General features: G+C 38.3%; 2 protein-coding genes across 10 annotated transcripts in view; one reads left to right on the top strand and one right to left on the bottom strand.

Annotated features, from left to right (window-relative positions):
• Positions 1-458: 458 nt before the first annotated feature.
• MITF (melanocyte inducing transcription factor) overlaps positions 459-27135 on the bottom strand; it is a 222795-nt gene continuing 196118 nt past the window's right edge. For 5 of the 9 annotated variants that reach the window (XM_050778542.1, XM_050778543.1, XM_050778546.1 and 2 more), the window contains 5 exons: positions 20435-20552; positions 17632-17706; positions 12299-12374; positions 9409-9556; positions 459-3946 (listed from right to left, as the gene is read on the bottom strand). In XM_050778542.1, the coding sequence (XP_050634499.1) occupies positions 3545-3946; positions 9409-9556; positions 12299-12374; positions 17632-17706; positions 20435-20552 (819 nt within the window). In that variant the 3' untranslated portion in view covers positions 459-3544. The remainder of the gene's footprint in view (positions 3947-9408; positions 9557-12298; positions 12375-17631; positions 17707-20434; positions 20553-27135) is intronic. The other 4 variants (XM_050778544.1, XM_050778545.1, XM_050778548.1 and 1 more) reach the window with 1 other exon arrangement.
• On the top strand, positions 15986-16528 carry LOC126947641 (translation machinery-associated protein 7-like). The gene has a single exon (XM_050778551.1). The coding sequence runs from the start codon at positions 15997-15999 to the stop codon at positions 16189-16191; it is 195 nt and encodes a 64-aa protein (XP_050634508.1). The 5' UTR covers positions 15986-15996; the 3' UTR covers positions 16192-16528.

Here is a 27135-nt window from a genome sequence, read left to right as displayed (position 1 = left end):
AAAAGCAACCAGGAGCTGGCAGCCTGGGTATATTAAGCTTTCATTATTGTAAATTTGTATTTTAAAAACCCAGTATCTTTTCTGTAAATATGCAAGGGTTTCTCTGACAATTTCTCTTTTTTAAAGCCACCTCTCACTGAAACATTTTAAATAAAACTCCTATATCTAAAATGAAGTCTTGGCATTTGGGAGTTTAAAATCTCCCCAAATTCAGAGGGGGATAAAAAAGCTGCATAATTATAGCTCATCTGAGTGTAAGTCAAAAAGTAATCAAAAATGTTTAAAACCAAAAAGTAACATCTTAGAGTGGCATTTTAAACAAAAAAAGTACTTACTGGCATTCTCTAAATTTTCATGCAATTTGTTATTCATTAAATCAGAAGAAAATGTGCACTACCATTTTTTGATAAGGCAGATAACATTCAAAATTGGCATTAACACAATAGGCCACCACTATGTGAAAAACCAAATGCTTTAATGAGGCTATCAAGAACAAGTCGATTATTTCATTGGATACATTAATATCGATCCATAATATACAGTGCTATGGACCATACAGAAATTATTGCTGCATCCAACAGCAGGTGACTATTATTAACATTACAGTACCAAGCATCTGCAAGAGACAGTCATTTGTCATTTTTATCAAGAAATAGGGCTGTTTTATACTGTTATTGACATCAACTTTTTCCCAGTGCATTTTTCAAAAATATTAATAAGTTCATTCCTTTGTGCTTTTAACTTCCTATGTATTGTATTTGTTCTTATTGCTTTATTGTTTAAAAACAACCAGAAAGAATTTTGTCATCCTATGTATGACCAGGTTGCTTGTATGCTTTTTGGCAAAGTCAGAAGGTTTGGTATTTCCATTGCCCTACTCAGAGGCAGACAGACAATTTTGGCATTTTGGTCACTCCATACAGAGGCCCAACCCCGAGTCACAATTCTGCACCCGGGAATGGGGGGAGTGGTGTGGATCATTTTCTCGTTACAAACAACAAGCCCAAACCACTGCCTCTTGGCTTAACTAGCCCCTAAAACGAATCCACACTCTATTTGGCAAAAAAATAAATAAATAAAACCACCCCCAAGATTGCAGCATTCTCCTGGGTTTGCTCATCTGCCACCTGCAGAAATTGTCTCTTAAGAGAAGGGGACGGGGAGGCAGGCAATGGCAAGGTTAGGAGTTGCGACAGTCAGGGCAGTGGTACAAGATGCCATACTTTCTTTCAACAAAGCTTTCTATATGGTTGCTAAACCATAGTCCTGTTCCCTTGGCCGTAGGTTAGTCAATCTTGCTTTATTTTTAAAAACCCTCAAAATCAGCTAAGGAAAACTAACATCATAGCGTCACGATCTTCAACTTTTGCATCCAGTGCCCTCCCCCCCATATAAATATGAAGAGAAAAACAGACAATGCTATGATTGTATCAATGAACACTATGGTACAATTAGTTGTTCATGCAGATTTGCATCACTATTCTAGGAAAAGAGCAATACAGTTAAGGGGGTTGAAAGAATGGGAACTAATTTTCCCTACCCCCTTAAGTAATAAAGCTATAAAACTGATAGCATCACCAATGTTTCCAAGGATTCTCATTGCCCAGCGTGCGTGGGAACTATGCAGTTGATTATTTTCACTTAAACCATCCATTCACACATCTGATGATCACTCCTCTCTGAACCCTCCATCACCCATCACCAGTTCACATTTGACATTTAAACACTTTTTAAAAACCCTCCTGAATAAGGTTTCCTGATGAAAGAAGTTGGCACTCTGTCACTAAAATATATTTAATATTAAAAATATCTGAAGGAAAATTGGAAGCTCTTATATTGTCTACATAGGCACCATGCTACATGTTCCTCTTGACTATAGATACCATCGTGAAACTTTCCCCTACATTACAGTTCAGTCAGTGCTAGTCCAAAAAAGACTACTGCTATATTTAAGGCACTTCATTCTGAATGGATATGCTTTATGCCACTTGCTATTCAATTGTAGGCTGCTACTGAGAAATTCCATTCAACAGCCTGGCTCATAACACTATATGGCATCTGTATAAAACATCTAGGCTTGATACATGTAACACTACTGTTATTGCATAGGACTACACAAGTAGATAATGCACTGAAACTAACTTTACAACATTGCTCCTTGTTAAAACATTGTTATCAAGTAACAGTAATTTGCCAATACAGTATTTCTTTCTTAAAAATAAATTCAGCAAGTTTGCTGAAATAAACCCCAATTTAAATGACCAGAATGGGCGTATTAATGCTATGGTTATCGGTCTCCAAGAATATTGCTATTTTCATATCCTAAAAATAAATATGTAAGTTTATTCTTTCTAGAAAGCCTGGTTTTAACCTATTAATACTACACCTTAAATGTGTCCAAAAACAGTTCTGAGTGAGACTGTAATTTACAAAATATTCGCAAAGCTGTCTTTTAAATGCAAGACCTTGCATAAAAGTTTTCTTTCATGGGTGTACAAAGAATGCGGAAAACCACCAGTGAGTTGTAAAAATATCGAAAACTTGCCATTTGAAGATGCATATTCTTACAAATTAATACAAACATATTGAAAAGAACAATGATAATAAAGAATCTGTACAAATCAAATGAACAGTAAAACATAATTTAAAAATAAAAATAGTAAAGCCAATTAGAAATATGCCCAGTTCGGTTTTCTTATCAAAAGCAAAAATGAAAAAACAAAACAAAAAAAGAGTAAAACATACTTTCAGTGCTCCTCAATAGTTTACTTTGAGAGGACATTAATTTCCATTTCAAAATAAAATATATCTTATGAAAAACTGAATCACACTCATTGATGAAGAAAACTGTAACAGCACAGAATAAAAGAGAGCGAGATTAGACTTTAAATTTCAGAGCCTTGGTCTAACTCCCTTCAGTTTCAGTTGGTATCAGTTATGTTTTCTAACCAGACGATCTTCATGAAAAGACTGCATTTTTTTTTGTCTTTTACAGAATACAGTATTTCTTTAAATAGTTTGCAGTATAAAGACTAAACAAAGCTAGAGGGGTACTGTATCTTTAAGGCAGTACCAATGAATCAATACATTTATAAAATGGAAAAGGGTTAGTATGGATTTCTTTTCCTCTTTTTTTTTTCTTTTTGGTTGCTTTACATTCTTTCAATTAAACTTTACATTTAATTTCTAAGGAAGTCACAGGCATAAAAATCTCAAATCAAGTTTCCCCTGAATAAAAATGGACAGACATTTCTCTGACGCAAAATCCTCTTGCTCAGAAAGCTCAAGTCTGTGGTGAATTCAGTTCACAGATACTGCACACTTATTTGTACAATACTTTGGAGGCATTTGTAGTTGTAAAATAGAATATACAAGTCTGTTTCACAAAATTCTAAAAATAAAATATATCCTGGGCTATTGATAAAGCATGAAAAAAAATTTCATATTAAAGGAAAAGTATCAAGAAAACCCCCTCAGGTAAGTTATTAAATCTACGAATCAAGAAAGGAAGCAGTTTGTGCGAATGCAGTGCAGGGAGGATTCGCTAACAAGCATGCTCCGTCTCTTCCATGCTCATACTGCTCCTCCGGCTGCTTGTTTTGGAGGCTCCGGGGGACACTGAGGAAAGGAGTGGATCAGTGACACCAACGGGAGAAAGAGTGTCATCCATCAGGATGTCTTCCAGTTTGGATCCCATTTTCGTGGGGACACTATAGGCTTGGTTGGCCTCGGTCCCAGTTCCGAGGTTGTTGTTGAAGGTGATGGTGCCATCCGTGAGATCGAGAGTTGTTGTACAAGTTAGGTCTGCGTGATGCTGAAGGAGGTCTTGGCTGCAGTTCTCAAGAACGGGTTCTTGCTTGATGATCCGATTCACCAAATCTGGAGAGCAGAGACCCGTGGATGGAATAAGGGAAAGTCCATGAGCTCGAGCCTGCATTTCAAGTTCCTATAATAAGAGTAAAGATAAAACACTGAAATAGGCAGAGCACAGAGGACTTTTAAGCCCGTGAAACCACTCTATATGATACTGTAATGGTAGATGCATGTCATTAGACATTTGGCCAAACCCACAAAATGTACAACACCAAGAGGGAATGTAAAGTATAGACTTTGGAGGGAAATGAAATGTCACTGCGGGTTCATTGATTCTAATAAATGTGCCACTCTGGTAGGGAATGCTGATAATGGGGAAGGCCGTGCATGCTTGGGGGAAAGAGGTGTATGGGAAATAGCTGCAGCATTATTTCAATTTTACTGCGAACCAAAAAGTGTCCTAAAAAATAAAGTCTATTATTAAAAATCAGATACTTGGAAAACAATAAATCCTCAAAATAAAAGTTTTGTTGTTCTTTTAAATTAATAAGCTCTGTATGTTCTAAAGTATAGTAGAAGTACCACTGGTAGTATATGAAATAAAGTTTTAGGTGTTTTATAGATTTGACTATGTATGAAAAACAGAGAGAGATGGTCTCTCGCAGATATTAATGTTCACACTGAGGATAAGTTAAAAAATACAAAAATGAAGTTTTAAATGCAAGCTGATAAAAATATTATTTGGGAGGCCGAGGGGAGTGGATCACCTGAGGTCAGGAGTTTGAGACCAGCCTGGTCAACATGGTGAAACCCCCGTCTCTACTAAAAATACTAAAATTAGCCGGGCATGGTGGTGCGTGTCTGTAATCCCAGCTACTTGGGAGGTTGAGGCAGGAGAATCGTTTGAACCTGAGAGTTGGAGGCTGCAGTGAGCCAAGATCACGCCATTGCACTCCAGCCTGGGCAAGAAGAGTGAAACACCATCTCAAAAAAAAAAAAAAAAAAAACAAAAAAGAAAAGAAAAGAAAAGAAAAACAAAAGAAAAAAGAAACATATTCAGTAAAAAGTAACATAGTTTCATGGTCCTTCAGCTGTGGACTGAGGTCCCCATGGGTGCTGCAATGAACTCACAGAGCACTGGAGATAGCCTAACATTTCAAGGGAAATGGCAATACTACCTGAGAACTACTAAACTCGAGATAGTTCTCTTTCAGCATCAGATTGTGCTATATACTTTTCAACCACATCATATCATTGCAAAGTTGGGCTTTTGGCGGTTGCTGTGATGAAAGAAAAACAAGTTTCGCATGAACATCACTGTGGACTGGGCAACAAGGGTGGTGGTGTCCAGTCTGATTCCAAGAGACTTTAGAAGCTGTGCAGTGCCCAACAGGCACACACATCCAGTTAGTAAGTAATATGGTTGTTTAATAACAAAATAAAAATGTTATTTTCCTTTCAATTTATGTTTTATTTTTTCAAATGGCTACCAAGTTGTTAGAACCTAAATACTAAATAAGTTGTTTGGACCTAACAAAAAGAGTAGGTATTTCTTTTTGTCTAGGGGGATGGTAAAAAGCTTGCTAAAACACTAAGAGTGCCATGAAGTTAAAAAGTTTTGGTAGTGATAGCAAAAGCTGTGAAAGTTCTGTGGAAGTAACTAAAGTTTTAGAAGCATCATTTAACCCATTTCACGATGGCAAAGGGAAAGTATGTTTTTAACTCAACAAGTAAGTTCTCATCTATAAGATGAACAACTTTTTTCCTTTCCTTCCTCACATACATTCCTATTATTGGCTAAATTGTGTCCTGGAAAAAATTTGAATGTTGAAGTCCTAACGTTAGTACCTTGGAATGTGACGTATTTGGAGATAGGGCCTTTAAAGAGGCGATTAATTTAAAATGAGATCATACTGGTGGGCCTAAACCCAGTAGGACTGGTGTCCTTGTAAGAAAAGGAGATTGGGACAGATGCACACAGAAAAAAGACCATGTGAACCCACAGGGAGAAGACAGGCATCTAGAAGCCAAGGAGAGAGGTTTCAGAAGGGACCAACCCTGCTGACAACTTGATCTTGGACAACAACTAGCCTCCAGAATTGTGAGAAAATAACTCTTGTTTACCACCCAGTCAATGGCATTTCACTACAGCCGCACTAACTGAGTAACACACTTACTAAATGCCATTGATTCCCCCTGTATCATTGCAAAATGTCTTCCAAGCAAGCTCTTTCTCTTTTTCCTTTCTGAGTATATCCCTGGGCATTCCTAAAATGAACCTTAGAGACTTCAATTGATTCCTGATAAGCATTCTGCTTCTCCATTCCAATGCTATCCCTTCTATGACTGTGAAACAATAATATGTAGCAAGAGAATATAAATTTGAAGCAAGTCACCTTTCCTTATCAGAGAGGGGAAGGACTCTCCACATGACATGGCCTCTCAACCTTGGCCCACAAGCTGAGAAACATATGTGCTTGAAAAGCCATGTTTCAGTCTAAATTCAAGGTTTTTGGATCTGCAAAATCCTTCTTTGGATGCAATATGAGTAAAAGCCAGGAGCTTGAGATGTCACACAAGTACCTTCAAGTTCCTTAAAATAATCTCCAGAAACACAAGCTTCTTCAGGCATCATTTGAAAGCCCTGGGCTATTTAATAAAATGGCAGTTTCACTGATATTAAGGATTCATGCTCTTTCTTCTGTGAAAACTTTTGTGTGCATCACTTAGAGTGAAAATGAAAAGAAAGCCCTTAGGCCCATACTGAAAACATGGACTCTTGTAAGTCTACACCAACATGCTAATAAGAACAGCACCTCCATACATGCAGATTGTCTTTTCAGAAAAAGAATAATAAAGTTGGATTAAGAGAGGCAAACATCTTACTCTAATCCTTTGTTGTCTAATTAAAAATATTTATCAGCTGATTAAAGCATTACTCAGATTTCTAAATAAGGTGATAAATCCCATCTAGAGAACTCTGGCTTAATTGCGTAGCAGAACTTTCCTAATTAATAATGTTTTCTGTGATATGCAAAAGTTCTAAAGGCTGCCTTACATCGTCATTGGAAGAAAATCAAGATATCGTCACCATGGAATTTCCAATGCACATATTTCACAATATTCGTATTTCATATGAATATACATGTTTGGAACCCTAAAATAAAACAAAACCTAGCTACTCTTTCAAAATAGTTATTACATTTTAATACTTGTAGAAGGAAACGACACATTAGTACAAGCTGCTTTTTCTGTTTGTTTTTTGATACGGAGTCTTGCTCTGCAGCCTAGGCTGGAGTGCAATGGCACAATCTTGGCTCACTGCAACCTCCGCCTCCTGGGTTCTCCTGCCTCAGCCTCCTGCTCCTGAGTAGCTGGGATTACAAGCATCCACCACCACGCCCAGCTCATTTTTTTTTTGTATTTTTGGTAAAGAGGTTTCACCATGTTGGCCAGACTGGTCTCGAACTCCTGACCTTGTGATCCACCCGCCTTGGTCTCTCAAAGTGCTGGGATTACAGGCGTGAGCCACTGCACCCGGCCACACGTTGGTTTTATTTTTATTTCTATTTTTAAATTTTTTTTTAGATGGAGTCTCACTCTGTCACCTAGGCTGGAATGCAGGGGCGCGATCTTGGCTCACTGCAACCTCCATCTCCCGGGTTCAAGAGATTCTCTGCCTCAGCCTCACGAGTAGCTGGGATTACAGGTGCTTGCCACCACGTCCAGCTAATTTTTGTATTTTTAGTAGACATGGGGCTTCACCATCTTGGCCAGGCTGGTCTTGAACTCCTGATCTCGTGATCCACCCGCCTTGGCCTCCCAAAGTGCTGGGATTACAAGCGTGAGCTACCATGCCCGGCCGACAAGCTGCTTTTATAAATAGGTAGACTACGTTCAAGAGATTAAATACCTATAGCTACTTATTGAAGAGACAGAACATAAAACCAACAACCAAAGCCAAAGTAGAGGAGGGGAGGGGAAAGGAGGGCTTTCAAATTACACACAACCTCTCCTTCACTACCCAGAGTCCTAAAATGCACTCCAACAGGGAAGTGGCTTCCCACCTCCCCGACCCGCAGCTGAGGAATCGCTGCAGTGAATGAGAGATGTGAAATTTCAAAATATAAGCATTCAGAAGACTGGAGACCATTATTATAAGTGAATTGCTCTGTTTGAAAAGTTCAGCGTCCAGGAGGAACACCATTAGGTGAAACACAATGGTCTCTAGGGTGTCATACTTCTCACTGCTGTTTCGTAAAATAACTCCATGAATAGTTGTACTGGAAAAGTTGAAAGACAACCCTTGCTTTATGGCAAAATCTAGTAAAAGGTGGGTCAGCCTACTCAAGAAGAAGGTACGGTGTCATTGACTCTTACAGATAGGTTTTGTTCAAAGTCAGCAAATTAAAATTACCCTCACAAACCCCCTTTGGTTCAAACAGGGAGTCTGTTTTTGAGGATCATTTCAGAGGAAGTAGTGCCCTTTCACCCAACAAGAGAGGCCGAGCACCTGAGAGAAGTTCCAGGAGCTGACACTGAAGAGGAACTCCCCATCTCCCGTTTACACTGGTGCATGTACCCACTGAACAGGATGACGCACAAATTGTACATATTAATAAAATGAGTATGTCTTCCTCTAAGGGTGTATAGTTTAAGTTAAAGATATATGTTACAATTCCACTATTTATAACTATCTCCAGGAATTATGTCCTTAATATAAGATCCTCTGGGTGGCCCCAGGTTCCTTATAAACACAGACTTTGATCATCAACTGCTTCCTAGACCCTGCAAATACTAAGGCATCTTCTTATTTAACATGTATAGTCAGTGCTTATGTTTTTTATGTTCTACAAAGTCACTGTGAACACTGAATGGGTGAACACTGAAGCACTGTTCCCAGGGGAATTACAGGTTAGGTTCCTGTGAGACCCCAGTCACAACACTTAATCTTGTTATATGTATGTTTCTGTTGGAGGTCACCTTGTGTAATATATGTTGTTGACCCGTGAATATTAAACTCACAGCCAACAGAACTGTAACTCATGCCGGAAAGAAGCTTATCCAACACCTGTGTGTGTTTTCTCTGTAAGACACATGACGGCCTTCTTGCCCTCAGGAACTCTAGACATTGCTTCCGCATTATGCTTGGGGGTCATTTTAAACAGCGAAATCACCAACAGAAACAATAATGTAGAAAGCACTGAACAGACTACGAAAGGAGCACTTGTTTAGAGGATGAGAGCTGAAACAAGAAAGCAGACAGTCAGCCTCGGGCAGGGTCATTCGACCTCACCTGGAAATGCGTGCCATGGGTAGCTCAAACTTGCCACTCTGCACATGTCTGAGAATGACTGTGGGCACGCAGCTCAAACTTGCCACTCTGCACATGTCCAAGAATGACTGTGGAAGTGCCACAGATATTGATTTTGGGGTTACAAGTAGGCAAATTCACACATACAGAATCCACAAATAATAAGGACTGCCTGTGTTAGGATCATGTAAGTCAACTCCCCTATGGCTCATTATATCCATCTTTCTACTGTCTTGAAGTTGGTAACAAGCAGTAAACTTTACACAACTCAGGCCGTGTACCTGTATTCTGAGCAACAAATGCCGGTTGGCGTGCTCCAGTTTCTTCTGTCGGTTTTCAAGTTCTTTGGCGCGTTGCTGTTCTCGTTGCAACTTTCGGATATAGTCCACAGACGCTTTTAAGATGGTTCCCTTGTTCCAGCGCATGTCTCTGCAATGGAAATGGAGGAAAACAGACATTTTTAGGATTTGAGGCTCAATGAAAATTCAATATTCAAAGCATTCCATATCTCTTTTTTTGAACTTACAATTTTTTTTTAATTTTAATAGTTTTGGGGGAACAGGTGGTACTTGGTTACATGGATAAGTTCTTTATTGGCGATATCTGAGATTTTGGTACATCCATCACCCAAGCTGTGTACACTGTACCCAACCTGTAGTCTTTTATCCCTCACTCCCATCCTACCCACTCCATCCCTTCCCCGCAAGTCCCCAAAGTCCATTGTATCATTTTTAAAAGCATTCAATTTTGAAAATGAAATAATCATACATTAATAATAGCTACCATTCATGAGTGTTTGCCACGTGCCTAGTGTTGCCCACCCAGTTTGTACACATTGTCTTACTTAACCCAGACAAGCACCTTGTAAGATAGAGACTTTGTGCACATGTTGAAACAGAGACAATTCAACTTGTCCTAGGCCACACAGTACCACATGGTAGAGTCAGGACTTAAATTTAGGTCTGTTGATCACAGTTTCCTTAAACATTATATTAAACAGTTATAGGTTTCTAAAACTATAAAAGTTAACTCAGAGTAAACGATGGTAAAACAGATCTGTGAGATCACACTACTAAATTGTTTGTGGCATAAACTCAACATCCTTCTATTTTTTTTTTTTCATCAAGAATTATCCCAAGCATGCTATCTAGCCTCTCTCTATCCATTTCCTCATCTACAAGTATCAGGTGGAATGGGTGAATAGAGGATCGTTAAACAAGTCACCAAGTAATTGATCCTCATATGGGTTACATTAAGAACAAAACAGAAGTTCTCCCATAAGAGGGACAGTTCCAGCCCCCAGAGAATTCCCTGGGGTTGGTCCCTGGGGTCTGAACACCAAAGATGGCAACCCAGGGGAACGTCCTGAGATACCCAGAGTGAGCACAGACTTAATATTCAGAGCTAAGATCAAAGTAAGAGAAGTAACTTTAGCAGCCAGAGAGAAATGTAATTAAAATAAATGATGCTTCACGTAGGCCAGCAAGATGAGAAATCAGAATTGGGATATGTGAGGGGTCACTCAGTTTAAAAGAAGTGATTGTTTCAACCAATTATCTTGGGTTTTGCTTCCTTGTGAGATCCAATCAATCAATTATGCTTCTGAGTTTAAGAAAGGGTTTTCAAATTTTTTTTTGTTCAGTAATAAGAGGGACTCTTTTTTCACAGAATAGTGTATATAGATCTCCATTATATAAAATCAACAAAAGCAGACTTGCTCTGGTGGGAGAAAAGGTACTGGGCTGAGACCCCAGTCTATGAGACTGCGTCTGCATAACAGCCCCAAGGCACATTCTAGAAACCTGGTGTGGGAAAACCACCATATAGATTATAGTCTGTTTTATCTTAAAACAATGCCTACAATTAAAGATCTTTATCAGTTCAGATTATAAACCCGCAAGTATTCTAATACAATGGGGAAAGAAGATATGCAAATAGAGGCTTTCACTGCAGCCCCATAATTTCATAATATGTTGCTAAAGAGATTCACATGCTACAGTTTAAAAGAATATGCTAAAAAGTGAAAGCTGATAAAGAACAGGAAAATGGGAATTCAATTTCAACTATCATGCAAGACTGACTATAGGAAATGAAGGTCACAGCCCTTTAGTAGGATACATTTGTGCTGTAGAACTGAGAATCTGAAATGTTTCGGGTTTGAAAATGCCTTTCCTTGAAACCTGGGAAGGCAAAACATTGAAGATGGAATTGTGCTTGTACATTCATCAAAACCACCTCACAATAGGTAATGGTTTTATTTTATTTTGTTACAAATTCTCTAACAATAATGTGAATAGCAAATTTAATAAGCCTTGCATGAATAATACTTGATTTCATCTTTACATTTTATTAGGTAGCTAAAAGGTCATATTCAAAGGCTAATTTCACAGAATGCCTGTGGGGGCCATTAAAATGTATATATTTTCTAGCCCCTTGCTTCAAATGAGCCAATTTCTAATGGATAAAAACTGTGTGTTTGTTGTCCTATGTGCTGACGTTGCAGGTAACTATAGGCTGGTAGGAAAGACTTGAGAAAATTATCTTTACAGCTGTTATCTCTGAAGGTGGCAAGGTGGATAAAGAGAGACCAAAAGCTGAAATCCAAATTAGCTGACCTGTACTTAATAAGAGGATTAAAACATTACTTTTTTTCCCCTACAATGGTAAAACATACAAAGAGCAGGCAAGTTTTCATAAAAGCAATTGACCTTTTTTTGTCTGTTGAGTATCATTAAACTTGAAGTCTCTAATGTCCGTTCATCAGTGCCTATTTAGAGATACTGTACAAGTCAAAGAGCAGTCAACAAATCTAGCTTTAACAGCTATTGAAAGTTCTGTTCTGCATGAATCATTAAAGGAAATATTTTTTAAGCTCAGTATTTGTTTGCAAAGAATTCTTAGGCTTCAGAAAGTCACCTCCTCTCAGAAAGCCACCTCCTCACAACCAAAGCATCTAGTGTCCAAAGATCATTTTGTACAATTCAATGCTTTTGTCTTGAAATTTTAGTTTGATGAGACTAACCAAAAGAAAGGTGTAAGAAGAATTTAGGAACAGAACCAAAGGGAGAGGAGAGACTTCTTTAGTTTTTACAACTGCATTTTTTACAACATATGAAAAAACATTCAGGTCTGAAAAATACATGATGCAGATTAACACGCAATTGTACTCACGGATCATTTGACTTGGGAATCAAAGTACCTAGTTCCTTAATGCGGTCATTTATGTTAAATCTTCTTCTTCGTTCAACTTCAAGAAAAGAGCACAGGAAAGGGCTATTAGTAACAGTACCATGTATGCATTTAGCATATCTCATTAAAGGCATGTGCATATTAACTTCTCAGGTCATGATAATGGAAACCTGAACCTACTTTTCCCCTATTTTTACTATGTTTTTGGTATTGCAGTTAAAAATGAGCTACCTTTCTTTATCATTTCCAAAGCCCTTAGATACATACAATTTCTCATTTGCTCCTACAGCAACCCCGAAATCAGTTACTATCCTCAGTTACAAATAATGAAATTGCCTTGGAGATACCGTTATTAGGGACTTGGCAAGGACATCCAGCAATATCTGGTGAACAGCCCAAATTCTAACCTAACCCCTTAGAGCAGAAGTCAGCAAACTTTCTGCAAAGAGCCAGGAAGTTAGTACTTGTGGTTTTGTGGGATAAGTAGCAAAATTGAGGATATTATGCAGATATTTACTTAACCAGAGGGAAAACAAATTTCCACACATTTTTTACTGACAAAATTCAAAATATAACATATGAGTACAATTTTTCGCACGGCAAATCTAATGAAAAGCATTAGAATTTACTTGTCATGCTGAAATTTGCATTGTATATAATTTTCATGTCACTTTTTTTTTTTTTAGCATTTATTTATTTATTTATTGAGATGGAGTCTTGCCCTGCCACCCAGGCTGGAGTGCAGTGGCACGATCTCGGTTCACTGCGACCTCCATCTCCTGGGTTCATGAGATTCTTGAGCCTCAGCCTCCTGAGTAGCTGGGACTGCAGGCACACGCCACCACACCTGGCTAATTTTTGTACTTTTAGTAGAGAAGGGGATTTCACCATGTTGGCCAGGCTGGTCTCGAGCTCCTGACTTCAAGTGATCTATCCACTTCAGTCTCCCAAAGTGCTGGGATTACAGGCGTGAGCCACTGCACCCTGCCTTTTTTAACCATTTAAAACTGTAGAAAACATTTTTAACTCATAGGCCACACAAAACACCCATGCTCTAGCCTAGTGCTACCCAACAGAAATATAATTTACATATGTAAGTTTAAGTTTTCTAGTAGTACTATTTAGAAAGTAAAAAGAAAGAGATGAAATTAACATTTTATTAAATCCATTATATCCAAAATATTATTATTTTAACAGGCAATCAATGTAAACATTTACAAATTAAATACTTAACATTCTTTTCTTCATTCTAAGTTTTTGGAATCCAGGGCGCATTTTACACTTTAATTTTACATCACAATTTGGACCAGTCATATTTCAAGGCTGAGTAGGCACTGGTGGTGAATGGCTGCTGTACTGGATAGCACAGCCCTAAAACTGAAGTCTAGTATTTTTAGCTATACCATGAATCTTCACAGCATTCCTATTTTATAAATCTAGGTGTAAGTTCAACTATCACCTTCTTAAGGGAGGATGACAGAATAAGGCATATGAGATGATAAATGTCTCTAATTAATGTAGTCAAGCAAATAAATTCCAAATAATTTGAAGTCTAACAAACTGGATTGAAGTTGTTAATATTTACTCTAAATACCATAATATATGTTTCTTTTTGATCCACTAATAGTCTGTACACTTAGATAAATAATGTGATTCCCTGCTTTCCCAATATAAATTGTTTTGGCTGAGGGATTATTCCAATGATGAAATCCATTTTATATAATATGAAGTCCTACCATTAGACTTCTATAAAATAGAAACCCTAAGTGATGGTCAGTGGTTTTGAAGAAGGAATTTTGGGGTCCTTGATCCAGTAGCTAACCTTCCCCAAAACTCTTAAGTATGTGCTTTCTTCTTATTTTTTTCCAAGCACATAATAATCATAAAATTCCTCTAGCCCCTCTGGCTCCTTGCTATTCCTCATGCAAGCCAGATACGCCCCATTGGTGGACTTCATATGGCTGTTCCACCAGCCTGGAACATTGTAGCTCCAGATATATGAATGGCACTGCACTCACCTCCTTCAGGTAGACTCAGATTTACCTATGAGACTTTCTGGTCATCCTCTTTGAAACTGATCCACCACCTCCCATGTCCATGCTGACACTATACTCCCTTGCCTGCCCTTTGACTCCTCGTGGAACTTTCTGCCATTCCATATTCATGTATCCCATTGATCTACTTGTTATGTTTATTTGCTGTTGCATTCCAAGTAACTGTGTGCATCTGGCACATAGTACGCTCTCAACAAATATGTGTTAAATAAGAAACAAAACATTTAGAGTGGAATCATACTAAAAATGACTCTGCATCTTTTTTTTCACTCACCAGCACACAGCTGACATCTTTCACTGTCAATATTTAGGTGTACTACATTTTGTTTTTAGTTCAGTGACTTCTCTTTCCAATCATTTATTAGAAAGATGATATAAGCTAGTAAAAAATTTTTAAAAATACAAAGGTGTATTAAAGAAAAAGTAAAAGCCAAGTCTTTATACCATCCAACATCTATATGCCTGGGCAAATTGTCACTGATAAGAGTGATGTCTAGATAGTCGCCCATGCACATATACATCCATATAAACACATACACAAGCACGTCCCTCCCCAGTGTGTTCTTTGTACACAATGGGATATTATACGTATTATTCTGCCCCTTGTTCATCTCACTCGGTAATACATGATAGATGACCCCTAACTCAAAGGCTAGTTTCTCAGGATGGGAAACTCATTTTCTGGTTCACATTGTAGAAAAGTGCCTCACACAAAACGTGGGCACTCTCTCTCTCTCTCTCTCTCTCCGCCCCCCAATATATGTGTGTGTGTGTGTATATATACATACATACATATATATATATGGCTGAGTGAATGAGTGAATAATAAATGAATATATTCTTTTGTACATTTTGGCAAGTATTCTTACAAAATAAATTCCTAGAAGAGGAACAGCTTGACCAAGGGGCAATCTAACCTTGATTATTAATTCCCAATGGTTGGATGAGACTTTTAGCTTGCTTCATAGCCTTCAGAGTTTGAGCTGATCATGTTTGCACTTTACTGACAACCTTGACCTTGAGAGTTCAGGTGCCTGATGATAGGTATCTATTGTTTTTGACAAGATCCAACTCAGTTTTCCACATTTCACTTAAGTAGTTTTGGGTAATGCCTAATTATCTTGTTTCTAAGGTGTTTTAAAAGAAGAAATATCTTAGGGTAAAATTACTGAGAAGCTGGAGGAGGCCTTGGAGATAACAGTTTATCTGTTTTGGTTAAAAGAAAAGGAGAGCTTCTTACACTTGACATGAGAACTGGGGAGGGGTGTAGCTCTTAAAGTAAAAACCAGCTCCCTCAGGACCCAGCAGTTCCATTTCTCAGTTCCATTTCTAACCTAGAGAAACAAACTTTCTTGTACACAAAGAGACACATATAAAAACGTTCACTGTGGTATTGTTTATAACAGGGAAAAACTAGAAACAACATAAACACACAGCAGTTTGGAAGTTACTAAATATCATACAGTCACACTGTAAAATACTACGCATTTAGTTTTCAAAAAGTAGATAGATCTAGACTCCTAACAGCAAAAGGTCTTCAAAACATACTGCTCAGTAGAAAAAAATCGACATAAAATGGACAATATGACATCGTTTGTGTTAAAACATAGAAATCGGGCAGGCGCCATGTCTGGCCGCGAAGGTGGTAAGAAGAAGCCACTGAAACAGCCTGAGAAGCAGGCCAAGGAGATGGATGAGGAAGATAAGGCTTTCAAGCAGAAACAAAAAGAGGGGCAGAAGAAACTTGAGGAGCTAAAAGCGAAGGCCGCGGGGAAGGGGCCCTTGGCCACAGGTGGAATTAAGAAATCTGGCAAAAAGTAAGCTGTTCCTTGTGCCTGAGGAGATGGTGACCCTTTATTTCATCCTTATTTAAACATCTATATTCCCTGCCATAACATCTTTTGCCACCTAAAGCTGGAATTAAGTGTTGTGTTGGAGCTGTTGTACATTTAAGAATAAACTTTTGTAAAAAACAAAAAAACAAAAAAAAAAATCTTACAGTGGCTCATCATCTCTTTAGTTGTTTTCACTAAGTCATTCCTACCATAACTGTGAATTTGAAGTAAAACCAGCTCAGACCCTTGCCAGAGTCTGCTCTTTGGTCCTTGTTCTACCCTAAACTTTGTATCACCTGAAATTAAACCAACTCGTTTGAAAGGAAAAAATAAAATAAAATAAAATAAAACATAGAAATCCGTACGATTTATTTTCTGTGTGCGTATGTCTATATTCTTAATACACAGAAAAAGGTCAGGAAGAGCAATGCCAAAATGAAACCAACATGCATATTGCTGGGGACTAAAGGAGAACTCTGGCCTTATTCTATCATTTTTATAAGGAGAAAGTGTTTATATATGACTCACATTCTTAAAAATCAATTCAAGAAACAGACAACATGAGGCCATGAGATGAGAAATTCACACCCGATTTCCTACCTCCAAGCTCAATCCCTTTATTAAAAAAAATCTGTGCAGCTTGTCTTACTGGCTTATATTAAACAAAAATTAAAGTATTCTTAGGAGACAATTTGAAGATTTGATCAAGAGTAAATTAAATGCGTAAAAAATATTTTAAATGCTTTAGGACTATTTTTTTTTAAGTCACGAATAACGTCAGAAATGTAGGAGGCTACCTCATCCATTTACTCCCCTTCAGATCTCTCTTTCTTTCTTTTTCTTCTTTCTTTCTTTCTTCTTTCTTTCTTTTTCTTTCTTTCTCTCTCTCTCTCTTTCTTTTCTTTCTTTTTCTTTCTTTCTCTTTCTTTCCCTCTCTCTCTCTTTCCCTCACTCCCTCCCTCTCTCTCTCTCTCTTTCTTTCTTTCTTTCTTTTTCTTTCAAATCTCACTGGAGAAGGTGCTCCCCTAATCCCCTTTTGTTAATAAGTTCCTGTGTGAGCAACACTTATAATTGGGTAGTTGGGGATCAGTTCTCCCTCTCACCAAAAAAAAAAAAAAAAAAAAAAAAAAAAAAAGAGAGAGAGAGGGAGAGAGAAAATAAAAAACCCACTGCTATAAACAAGAAAAATAAAAACTCTTCAGAAACTGAAAATAACTATATATACAAAATTCAATTTGATCTGAGATAAAATATGGGGAAAATATATACCTTGGTTTCTGTCAAATACAATTTTCTTCCAGAAGAGATAATTTTAACAGCTGTAGAAATCAACTCTCCTATACAGAATTTCTGGGAACATTTTTGATATATGGGGGAATATTAACTCTAATATCAAATGTCATGAACACAAATAAAACCAACTTACTCAGGTTGTGATTGTCCTTTTTCTGCCTCTCTTTGGCCAGTGCCCTTGCTTCAGACTCTGTGGGAAAAATACACGCTGTGCACGTGAATGAAGTCATTAGAAGTTGGAACTGTTTGAAGTTGCACAAAATGTAAACTACAAAATATCTCATTTCCCAAACATATGGAAGCTTATCTGACTTGACTCTAAGTAAAAATACGTTTTTTTAAAACGGTATCTTTTTAAAAAGCTTGCATGTTTTCAAAAGCAATATATATCAAATATACAATATGTAAAAACTGGGCTTCCACAAAATGGTAAAAAAAAAACCCGGTAAAAATTATCTATAGCACACTGTAAACATATATAGATACTAGCAAGAAAGATATCGATAACTAGAAAACTATGTCAATTTGCTGTTGATACTTTATTATCAGGGGTCTGATATCTTTTCTTTTCAGGCCATAGAAGCTTTCAGTCCTTTTTTGATGCCTTTGTAACATGCTGATATAAAAACTGAGTAGAGGCCCAGCATGGTTGCTCGCACCTGTAATTCCAGTACTTTGGGAAGTGGAAGTGGAAAGATCACTTGAGCCCAGGAGTTCAAGACCAGCCTTGGTCTTTACAAAAAATAAAAAGTCCAACATGGTGGTGCATGCTTACAGTCCCAGCTACGGGAGGCTGAGGTGGGAGGATCACTTGAGCCCAGGAGATCAAGGTTGCAGTGAGCCGTGATCATACCACTGCACACCAGCTCAGGAGACACAGAGACACCCTGTCTCAAAAAAACAAAACAAAACAAAAAAAACCTACCAAATTGGATCTATCTTCTGACTAGTTTACTAGTTCATAGAATGAACTCATTTTTTCAGAAGTTGGTGCCAGATTCTGTTAAAACCTGCTGTAATGAAATCATCTAACAACTTAGGAACAACTATTTACTAGCTTGATTCTATACAAACAAAATAGGAATAGATGCACTCGGTGGCAACTCCAATTGGAAAGTTCTATTTGCATAGCAACTCTTGTGAGATCTCTGGGATAAGAGACTGCTTTTTGCCTTACAGAGAACAAAACAAAACAAAACAGAATTAAAAAAAAAATGTTACTTGACCAATCTTGGGATTCAGAAAGCTCTGTTATTTCCTTTTCAGAAGTGATAGTTGAAGCATTACACTATCATAATTTAGAATGTTATCTCAAAATAGAAATCATTTTAGCATAACTTATAGCAACTGAAGCATATATACACACCATATATATTTATTATATGGGTGTTATGTATGTATATATGCATATATATATGCATACATACATGTATATATGCATATATATGCATATCTATGTGTGTGTGTGTGTGTATATATATATAAAACTCAGAAGTTGAATTCTTTCAATTGTGATGGTCAATCCAAATCATTTTCTAGTTTTTTTTTCCTCACACAGAAGCATGACTTATATACCCTCCACTTCAATGATTCCTAAGTTGTTGTTGTTGTTTTGTTTTGCTTTGCTTTGTTTCGAGACAGGACTCATTCCTCTTGCCCAGGCTGCAGTGCAGTGGTGCGATCACAGCTCACTGCAGCCTGGAACTCCTGAGGTCAAGCAATCTGCCTGCCTTAGTTTCCCAAAGTGTTGAGGTTACAAGTGTGAGCTACTGTGCCTGCCCAACAATTCTTGCTTTTGTTGTTGTTGTTGTCTTGCAGTAAATTTCCTTTTTGGTAGGGTAACTAATTGTGTTTTGGCTTTGGATGGTTTTTACTTATTAGTTACTCTTTTCACTCAAATCCACGGTTTTTAAAAAATGTCTTTCTCCTGCTTATTTTCTGAAAAAAAATTTTTTAAGACACCCTTGACTGGAACAGGAATTCTCTGTACCAAATCCATATTCCATATTCTCAGTCTGTTCATCCAATCCTGCAGGATGCAAGGATCAAATAATAAAAGGAGGGGTGGGGTAAGGGCCATAAAATTCACCATGGTAGAATGCCAGTTCTAATATAGTTTCCGCCATGTTTTAATGACCAAATAAATGCCTTCCCTAAAGCATTAAGCAAAGTAGATAAATAGGTAATTTCACACTTGCCTTAAGAACAAATAATACCCATTGCTCCATTTTATAATTTTTTCCCCCCTGTGTAATAAATCTTTTGCACACAATACAGCAAAAGACAACAGGAGGCATCTGAAGATGTAGGAAATATGTTCTCTTGCTATCCCAATTGTGGGCTCGAATGTGTGTCAAAGGAAAATTCAGATCTGGGTTCTCAAACTCCAATGCCTCTAGGGGCTTGTAAGAAACATACATATCGGGCCGGGCGCGGTGGCTCAAGCCTGTAATCCCAGCACTTTGGGAGGCTGAGACAGGCGGATCACGAGGTCAGGAGATCGAGACCATCCTGGCTAACACGGTGAAACCCCGTCTCTACTAAAAAAATACAAAAAACTAGCCGGGCGAGGTGTCAGGCGCCTGTAGTCCCAGCTACTCGGGAGGCTGAGGCAGGAGAATGGCGTAAACCCGGGAGGCGGACCTTGCAGTAAGCTGAGATCCGGCCACTGCACTCCAGCCTGGGCGACAGAGCGAGACTCCGTCTCAACAACAACAACAACAACAACAACAACAAAAGAAACATACATATCAGGTAGGGTGGAGACAGTTACAGCTGAAAGAGTTGCCTACTATCCCCAGTGCAAAGGGGACCTTCATCATAGATACAGTGATTGGTGACATGCATTAATTGTGGCCCCGATTCCCAGTATCTCAGGAGATTTTCAAGGATCTCCTTGAAATCTGCAGTAAGAAGTACATTTGTTAGGTGTTTACCTGTGAGCTCCCTTTTTATGTTGGGGAGGTTGGCTGGACAGGAGTTGCTGATGGTGAGGCCTGGTGGGGGCAGACCTTGGTTTCCATAAAGATCAATCAAGTTTCCCGAGACAGGCAACTAGAGAGAGACCAACAGTAACAGAAATTAACTGTTGAACAATTCCCACGTTTTTTCAGATAAAAAACTATGATCCTACTCTAGGATTTATTTAAGAAAAATTACTTGATACAAAAAAAATCATTTTTAAAATAGGAAAATATGAGATGTTTATTTTTTCATTCGCTTGCAGATATGAAAAGAGAGTCACAGGATCTCCTCAACTAGCTCCCTTTGAAGGAGGAAAGTACAGTCTCACACCCATAAAATGATTACACTAACTAGCCAGTGGGCTTATTTTGAGCATGGAGACAATGAATAATGTGGTGAATGCATTATCTAGTACAACTAGTAGCGTACAGAGGATGTTCAGGAAATGTTGGCTATTATTGTAAAACAGGATTGTATATAAAATGACCTTTTCACCAAATAGGACTTTCCATTAAAGTTAATTTTGTTCCTTCCTTCTCGTCTCCACCTCTTCTTCTTTTCCTTTTACAAGGAAAAGCAATGAAAGTTTTATTTATTTGTTTTTAAATTGGAAAAGAAATGATTTCCTTAATGCTAGAGAGAAAAAGCATTTTCTTGAAATTGAAATTTTCCACAAAGCCACAAGAGGGAGCCCACAGACTTTAAAACAGAGCAACAATTTACACTTTCAAAAAAATTTAAAAAATAAAAAGTAAAAGAAATAGTTAGCCTTCCCCAAGCTAGCATCAGAGTTTTTCCTCTGGTTCTGAATGGGATGTTTTAAAGCAGCGAGCTCTCCTTTGGTTGTGTATGTGCATTTCTTGGTAACTAGCTGGTTGCAGCAGTTTATAGGCCTGTTTTTGTAGAAAAGGCCCAAATGGATCCCCCTTCCCACACCCTGAAATACAGTTTGAAATAGTAACTATGGAGAAATCATTGAGTGACCTCACTCCTTCCACTTGCAGACATGTACCGTTACTAGACTGATTCAAACAATTTCTATAACCGTGATTACTGGGTAAGACTTTATGTTGTTTAGCCCTCCCGTTTCTTGATTACACATTGAATTGTATTCTACATCTGAGAAAAGTACATTCAGAAAGCATTTAGGTGTGATTAAAATGTTTAGTGACTGAGAGGTATCTAGTAAAAACTGTATTCAACAGAGTACCTTGTATCCTCTCAAATGACCACTAACATACAGATGAAAATATGCCACAAAATACGAGTCAAATGTGCTTCCCCTCATTGGTAGCCATTGCATCAATTTCTGGGATGGCTTCTAAACATATACTCTATGAATTAAACCCCTAGCTAAAGAGATTCGGGTGGGAGGCAATGGACATGGAATAAGATACTTCTTGATGGGTGAATCAGACACTGGCTCGAACAGGACTGGGGTGGGCAGGGAGGACAGACAAACCAGCAGAATACAACTCCCTCTTTTGCTCCTTTTTGAAAGCAGCGTTTATAGTATATGCATAAAACCTAATACACATACCCCCATACACAGGCACAAAAATAGACATTGTGGTCATTTAAAATGTATCGTATTTCAAGGCCCTTTAAGGAATTGATAAAAAGTGACTTTGATTATTAGCTATCATTTCACTAAGTGGTTTTATTTGAAATAGGTCACCTTCTCAGGGTCAGCCTTGCTCTGTGTGTGTGTTTAGTTTTATTCTTGTCCAATTTAACGCAAAGTGAAAGGCACTCACATGTTTCAAAATAGCCCGGTAAAGTACCAGAGAGACTAAACTTATACAGTTGTCATGATGTCTGGTAACTCCTTAGATTCCAAAGCTTTATTCCCCTATCTTTTGAGAATTTCAGGTTTTGGGAAAGCTTCCGGGTCTTAACAAACCAAGAATGTGACTTGAAAATTCAAAGCAATAAGCTAAAAGAAAAATTATTCCCCTTGCTCTAGAAAGGCAAATCACATATATGGTTTTCATATGCAAATTGTATGCAAAACTCACTGTGTTATTATGAAGATTTGTTAGGGATAAATAATAGCAACTGATACACATCTCCAAGTCATTGACAGACCTATGTGGAACAGACATCTAATTCTAAGCTTCTTCTGGACAAGAACATATTTTCTAACTATGTTCTAAAGAAGAGATATGTACATGACTGAGAGAGAGAATGCTTTCTGCCATAGACAGCCAGATGGACAGGATGGGGGAGACAAAGAGCAAAGTGGGGGATACCTAGTGAGAAATGGATTGAGACAGGTGAAAAACTACAGAAAGGACTGCTGTGATTAGCATCGATTGATGACAGTGCACACCAATAAGGGAAATGAATTAAAATCCCTACAGCAAGATGCCTCATTGGGCACTCTACTGAGGTCAGACATCATTACTTCCAGTTGAAAAAGCTTATAGCCCTCTATCTACTTCTCTAAAAGATTTCCTGCTTCGGCTGCTTTCCCCATACTTACTGATTAGGAGTGGGAAGCAGAAAGCATGCCAGAATATTTTGCTGGGGGTCATCTCATTTTTTGGGTGCCTACTTTGGGCCAAGCACAGAATTAAAATGGCACTTTGTGTATGGCATCTTACTGCTTTTTACAGAAAGAAAAGCCAAGGTTTTGGCCATTGCCAAATGGAGGTTTTTGGTTGGAGGCTCAGGTCCCATGTTAACAGCAGAACTGGGGGTGGGGAGAGTATCAACATGCTGATATTAACCAGTTAGAAACTGCAACTTTCAATTCATCTCCAATTAGATCTGAGGAAATAAAAACCCTGCTGCTTATTAGCCAAATGTGGATACTCCAATCTACCGATTAATGGTGCAGAACTTTATAGCCTGTGCTTAGGAGTCAGAGACCCAGATTAAAATCCTGCCTCTTTGCTAACTTGCTATGTGATATTAAGCAAGTTCTCTGAGGCTTAGTGTCTCCAACTGAAAAGCGACAACCATTCATCTCACAGGGTTTTCATAAGATTTCATAGAGATAAAGTAGGTGAAACACAGTGCCTGTTACTTCAGTGATCAGTAAGTAGTAACCACTATGATTAACAACACGTATTATAATTTTCTAGGGAGTACTGGATTCCCACTTTACAGTTTTGACAGGTGAGCTAATGTTCACTTTGATCAACAAAACCACTTGCCATGTTAATTACTAAGTACACTGTCAACGATTAGACAATTTTTACCAGACTGCAATACAAATCTAGGAACAGAAATCAGGGAATCTGCAAGGCTGAGGTGACCAGTCATTATTCCAAGTCAGGGCTTCTACACTACAGCTGATTTTGTTTCCCCGGATCAATGTCTGGAGGTATTTTCAGCTGATGCACCTGCAGGGTATTTGCTGCTGACATCCAGTGGGTGAAGGCCAGGGATGCTGTTAAGCATCCTAAAATGCACAGGACAGTCTCCCACCACAAAGACTTATGCATCCCAAATGTCAACAGTTCCACAGTTGAGAAACTGTGTTCTAAATGGTGGTGTATATTCTTTGTATCAACAGCTCTTATTTGCTGAAGCTACTAAAAGGAAGGTTGATGGAAATAATTTAAAATGTGTCTCCTAGTCATGCATTTTAAAGAAAGGATTCTGTGGTTGGTTCTTCTGCATTAGAAAACTTCCCCCATAAATATAGTTAACATCACAATTAGGTCAAAATAACACCTTTAAGAGCTAAGAAAGAGGAAGAGACTTCTTCTATTAACATGTATATTTCACATCTTTGTTGGGTTTTTATCCAGGCCATTTACCTAAATAGCAAGATTTCACTTCCAGAGCACAAACTACACCGTGGACAGACGAAAGCCACAGTCTAATTGGGACAAAAAAATTGAAGGAAGATGCGCCTGGGTCTATGCCCCCATATTGGTCTGAATTGAGTTCTTCAATGTTGTGCTCCACCAAAATGAATATTTTCCCAAGTAAATGATAATCGTAAAATGTTATTATTTTTTCTCTCTGGATGGTCCCCTTCTCTGAATATCAATTGAGCACTGTTAACACAAGTAAACTGGGACTTTTATTCTTTGTTTTTGATAGTACAAGAGGGCCCTTGTGCTCTCAGAATAGTTATTTCTAGACTTCAATTCCCTTAGGACAGTTTCCTTTCTAAGTGTTCCTTCCACTTTATTTTTTTCTCAGTAGTTAACTTGAAATAAAGCATTTCAAATAATCAAATAAAAGAAAAAAAATGCCTAACATGAAGAACATTAAATTTAAACTTTACTGTGGGAAAAAAATTAAAATGTTAATAGGTTGTAGTAGCTTTGTTACTTAATTTTGACAACTAAAACCTAAGTTCATCAAGAATAAGAGCTAGTAACTAACTTTTAGTGAGAGCTTATCAGGGCCCAACTGTTCTAAATGCTTTTTGTGGATGACCTCTTATAATTCTCCCATTAATTCTATTGCAGTAGATGCTATTATGATCCCCATTTTACAGACAAGGACACAGAAGCAGAGAGGGTGAATCACTCACTCAAGGGTATGTATTCAGATGTCTGGTTCAGAGTCTGTGCTCCTATGTTGAAGTTACATTGCCTTTCCCCTAATGGCAAAATGCTGAAATAGATTTGTTGAAAGAAGACTCTAATGGAGCCACATTTAGCCTTTCTAGCATGGGGAAATAGAAGAGAGGTGGATGCCGGGATAAAGTCAGTGACTTCTAAGGGTGGCTGCAGGGGACTCCTCTCCTGTCTGGGAGTTAATTCAACTCTGCCCAGAGGATCTTTCTTATCTGGAAATTTCCTTTGAGATGGCCTCTCTGCTCCTGAATTGTCCTTCTCCCCTCAAGGGCTAAAAGAGTCTCCCCCTTCTAGACTGGTAACCCCCATGAGAACCCCCCATGAGAACAGGAAACATACCTTAGTCACCTTTGCATCCACAGCACCTTGCCCGGTGCTGCCCACCTATTAGGCATATTAATAAATACTAAATTAATCTTTAATGTAGTTTAGGAGCAACCATATAATGAAGGAACAAGGCCTCAACGCTAATGTAGATGGAATGAAGAGGTATGAGGATTCATTCTATTTTTTTATTTTTAAATGTGTTTTTTAGAGACAGGGTCTTCCTCTGTTGCCCAGGCTAAAGGACAGTGGCATGATCATGATTCATTGCATCCTTGAACTCTTGGGCTCAAGTGATCCTCCCATCTCAGCCTCCTGAGTAGCTAGGACTACAGGTATGTACTACTACCCCACCCAGCTAATTTTTTATATTTTTTATAGAGACAGGTTCTCTCTATGTTGCCCAGGCTGATCTCCAACTCCTGGTCTCAAGTGATCCTCTTGCTTCGGCCTCCGAAAGTGCTAGGATTATAGGCGTGAGCCATGGGCCAGGTATTCATTCTAAAGGACAGAAGCATATATGGGGTCATAACAACTGTCTTCAGAAGGGTTGGTATGTGAAAAAGTTCTCCATGAAGCAAACTAGGACCCATGCTGCAATTTACAGCGTTATTTACTGTGAGGGATATTCTGAGATAAATATGTCTCACAGATAGCTAACATAGAGCTGGATACATTATAGGGGCTCAATGAAGATCAGCTGAATACACAAATACTATCAATATTATTTGATATTATAATTAATAAGTTATATTTAATAATTTAGAATACAACTTGTGTTTCCAACGCTAAATACTGTAGATACTTTATCAAGTGTGTTAACCACATGATATAGGTATATTTAACAGCCCCATTTTACAGATGGGGAAACGTAGGGTTTCAGGAAGCTAAATAACATGCAAGGTCACAGAGGAAATGGCAGATTCAGGATTTGACCCCAGATCTGGTCAGAAATCTCTAAATCCTAACCATTGTGCTTTGCTATTTCCCTAGTGAGCTAGTACAGATCCTTTTTTGGAGGCTTTCAAGAAGCTGGATGCCTTGATTTTTTTGTGGAGAATATGAAGGAGATGCAAGAGAAGGTCAGGCCAGGCATAGTGGTGCACGCCTATAATCCCAGCTACTTGAGGGAGGAAGATCACTTGAGCCCAGGAGCTCAAGATCAGCCTAGGCAACAAAATGAAATCCTGTATAAACAAACAAACAAACAAACAAACCACAGAAAGCAAATGGATTGAGTACTAGGTTAGACCAAATGACATCAAAGGTCTTTGCCATTACAAAAAAAGTCAATCATTTTACAGAATCATATCAATTCTAACAGCCCACTTGAGTGTGCCCAGGGACCCATTTGACACCACTAGCAAAATGACCACTCTCATGGCAAAGTTCTTTTGAAATGACTGGGCCATTGCTAATTAATGCTGCTAGAGCAATGTAATGTAAATATATGTCTTTGGGTATATTTATAAATTCCCCAGGGCATGCTTCCCCAAGTGTTTTGCGCATGTTCGTCCTAAGATTCTGACTGCTAGACAAGTGTAGTTGGCCTCATGGGATGCACCAACTTGTAAGCAGAAAGGTTCCACAAAAGCCAACCAAGGATTCCAAGAGGTTGGGATAGTTCGGCAAGAAAACTTTTATCAAAATGGCAGAACACCTGGTTCTTCCAAAATCAGGGTGTGGGTTTAAATGGGTGGAAAGTAGACAAACTCCAAATATCACAGAAGAAGCTTGAGGTTTCAAGGGAAGTCCTCACCCCACATGAGTTCAAGGCAGTGAATTGAAGAACTGGACCGAGATGG

The sequence above is a fragment of the Macaca thibetana genome, chromosome 2 (genome assembly GCF_024542745.1).
Source record: "Macaca thibetana thibetana isolate TM-01 chromosome 2, ASM2454274v1, whole genome shotgun sequence".
NCBI classification, from domain to species: Eukaryota; Metazoa; Chordata; class Mammalia; order Primates; family Cercopithecidae; genus Macaca; species Macaca thibetana.
Note: the sequence above shows the minus strand (reverse complement) of the source record. Positions and strands in the feature narration are given on the sequence as shown.

Excerpts from the sequence above, each read along its gene's own strand:
- LOC126947641 (XM_050778551.1), top strand. The coding sequence starts at position 15,997 with ATGTCTGGCCGCGAAGGTGGTAAGAAGAAGCCACTGAAACAGCCTGAG.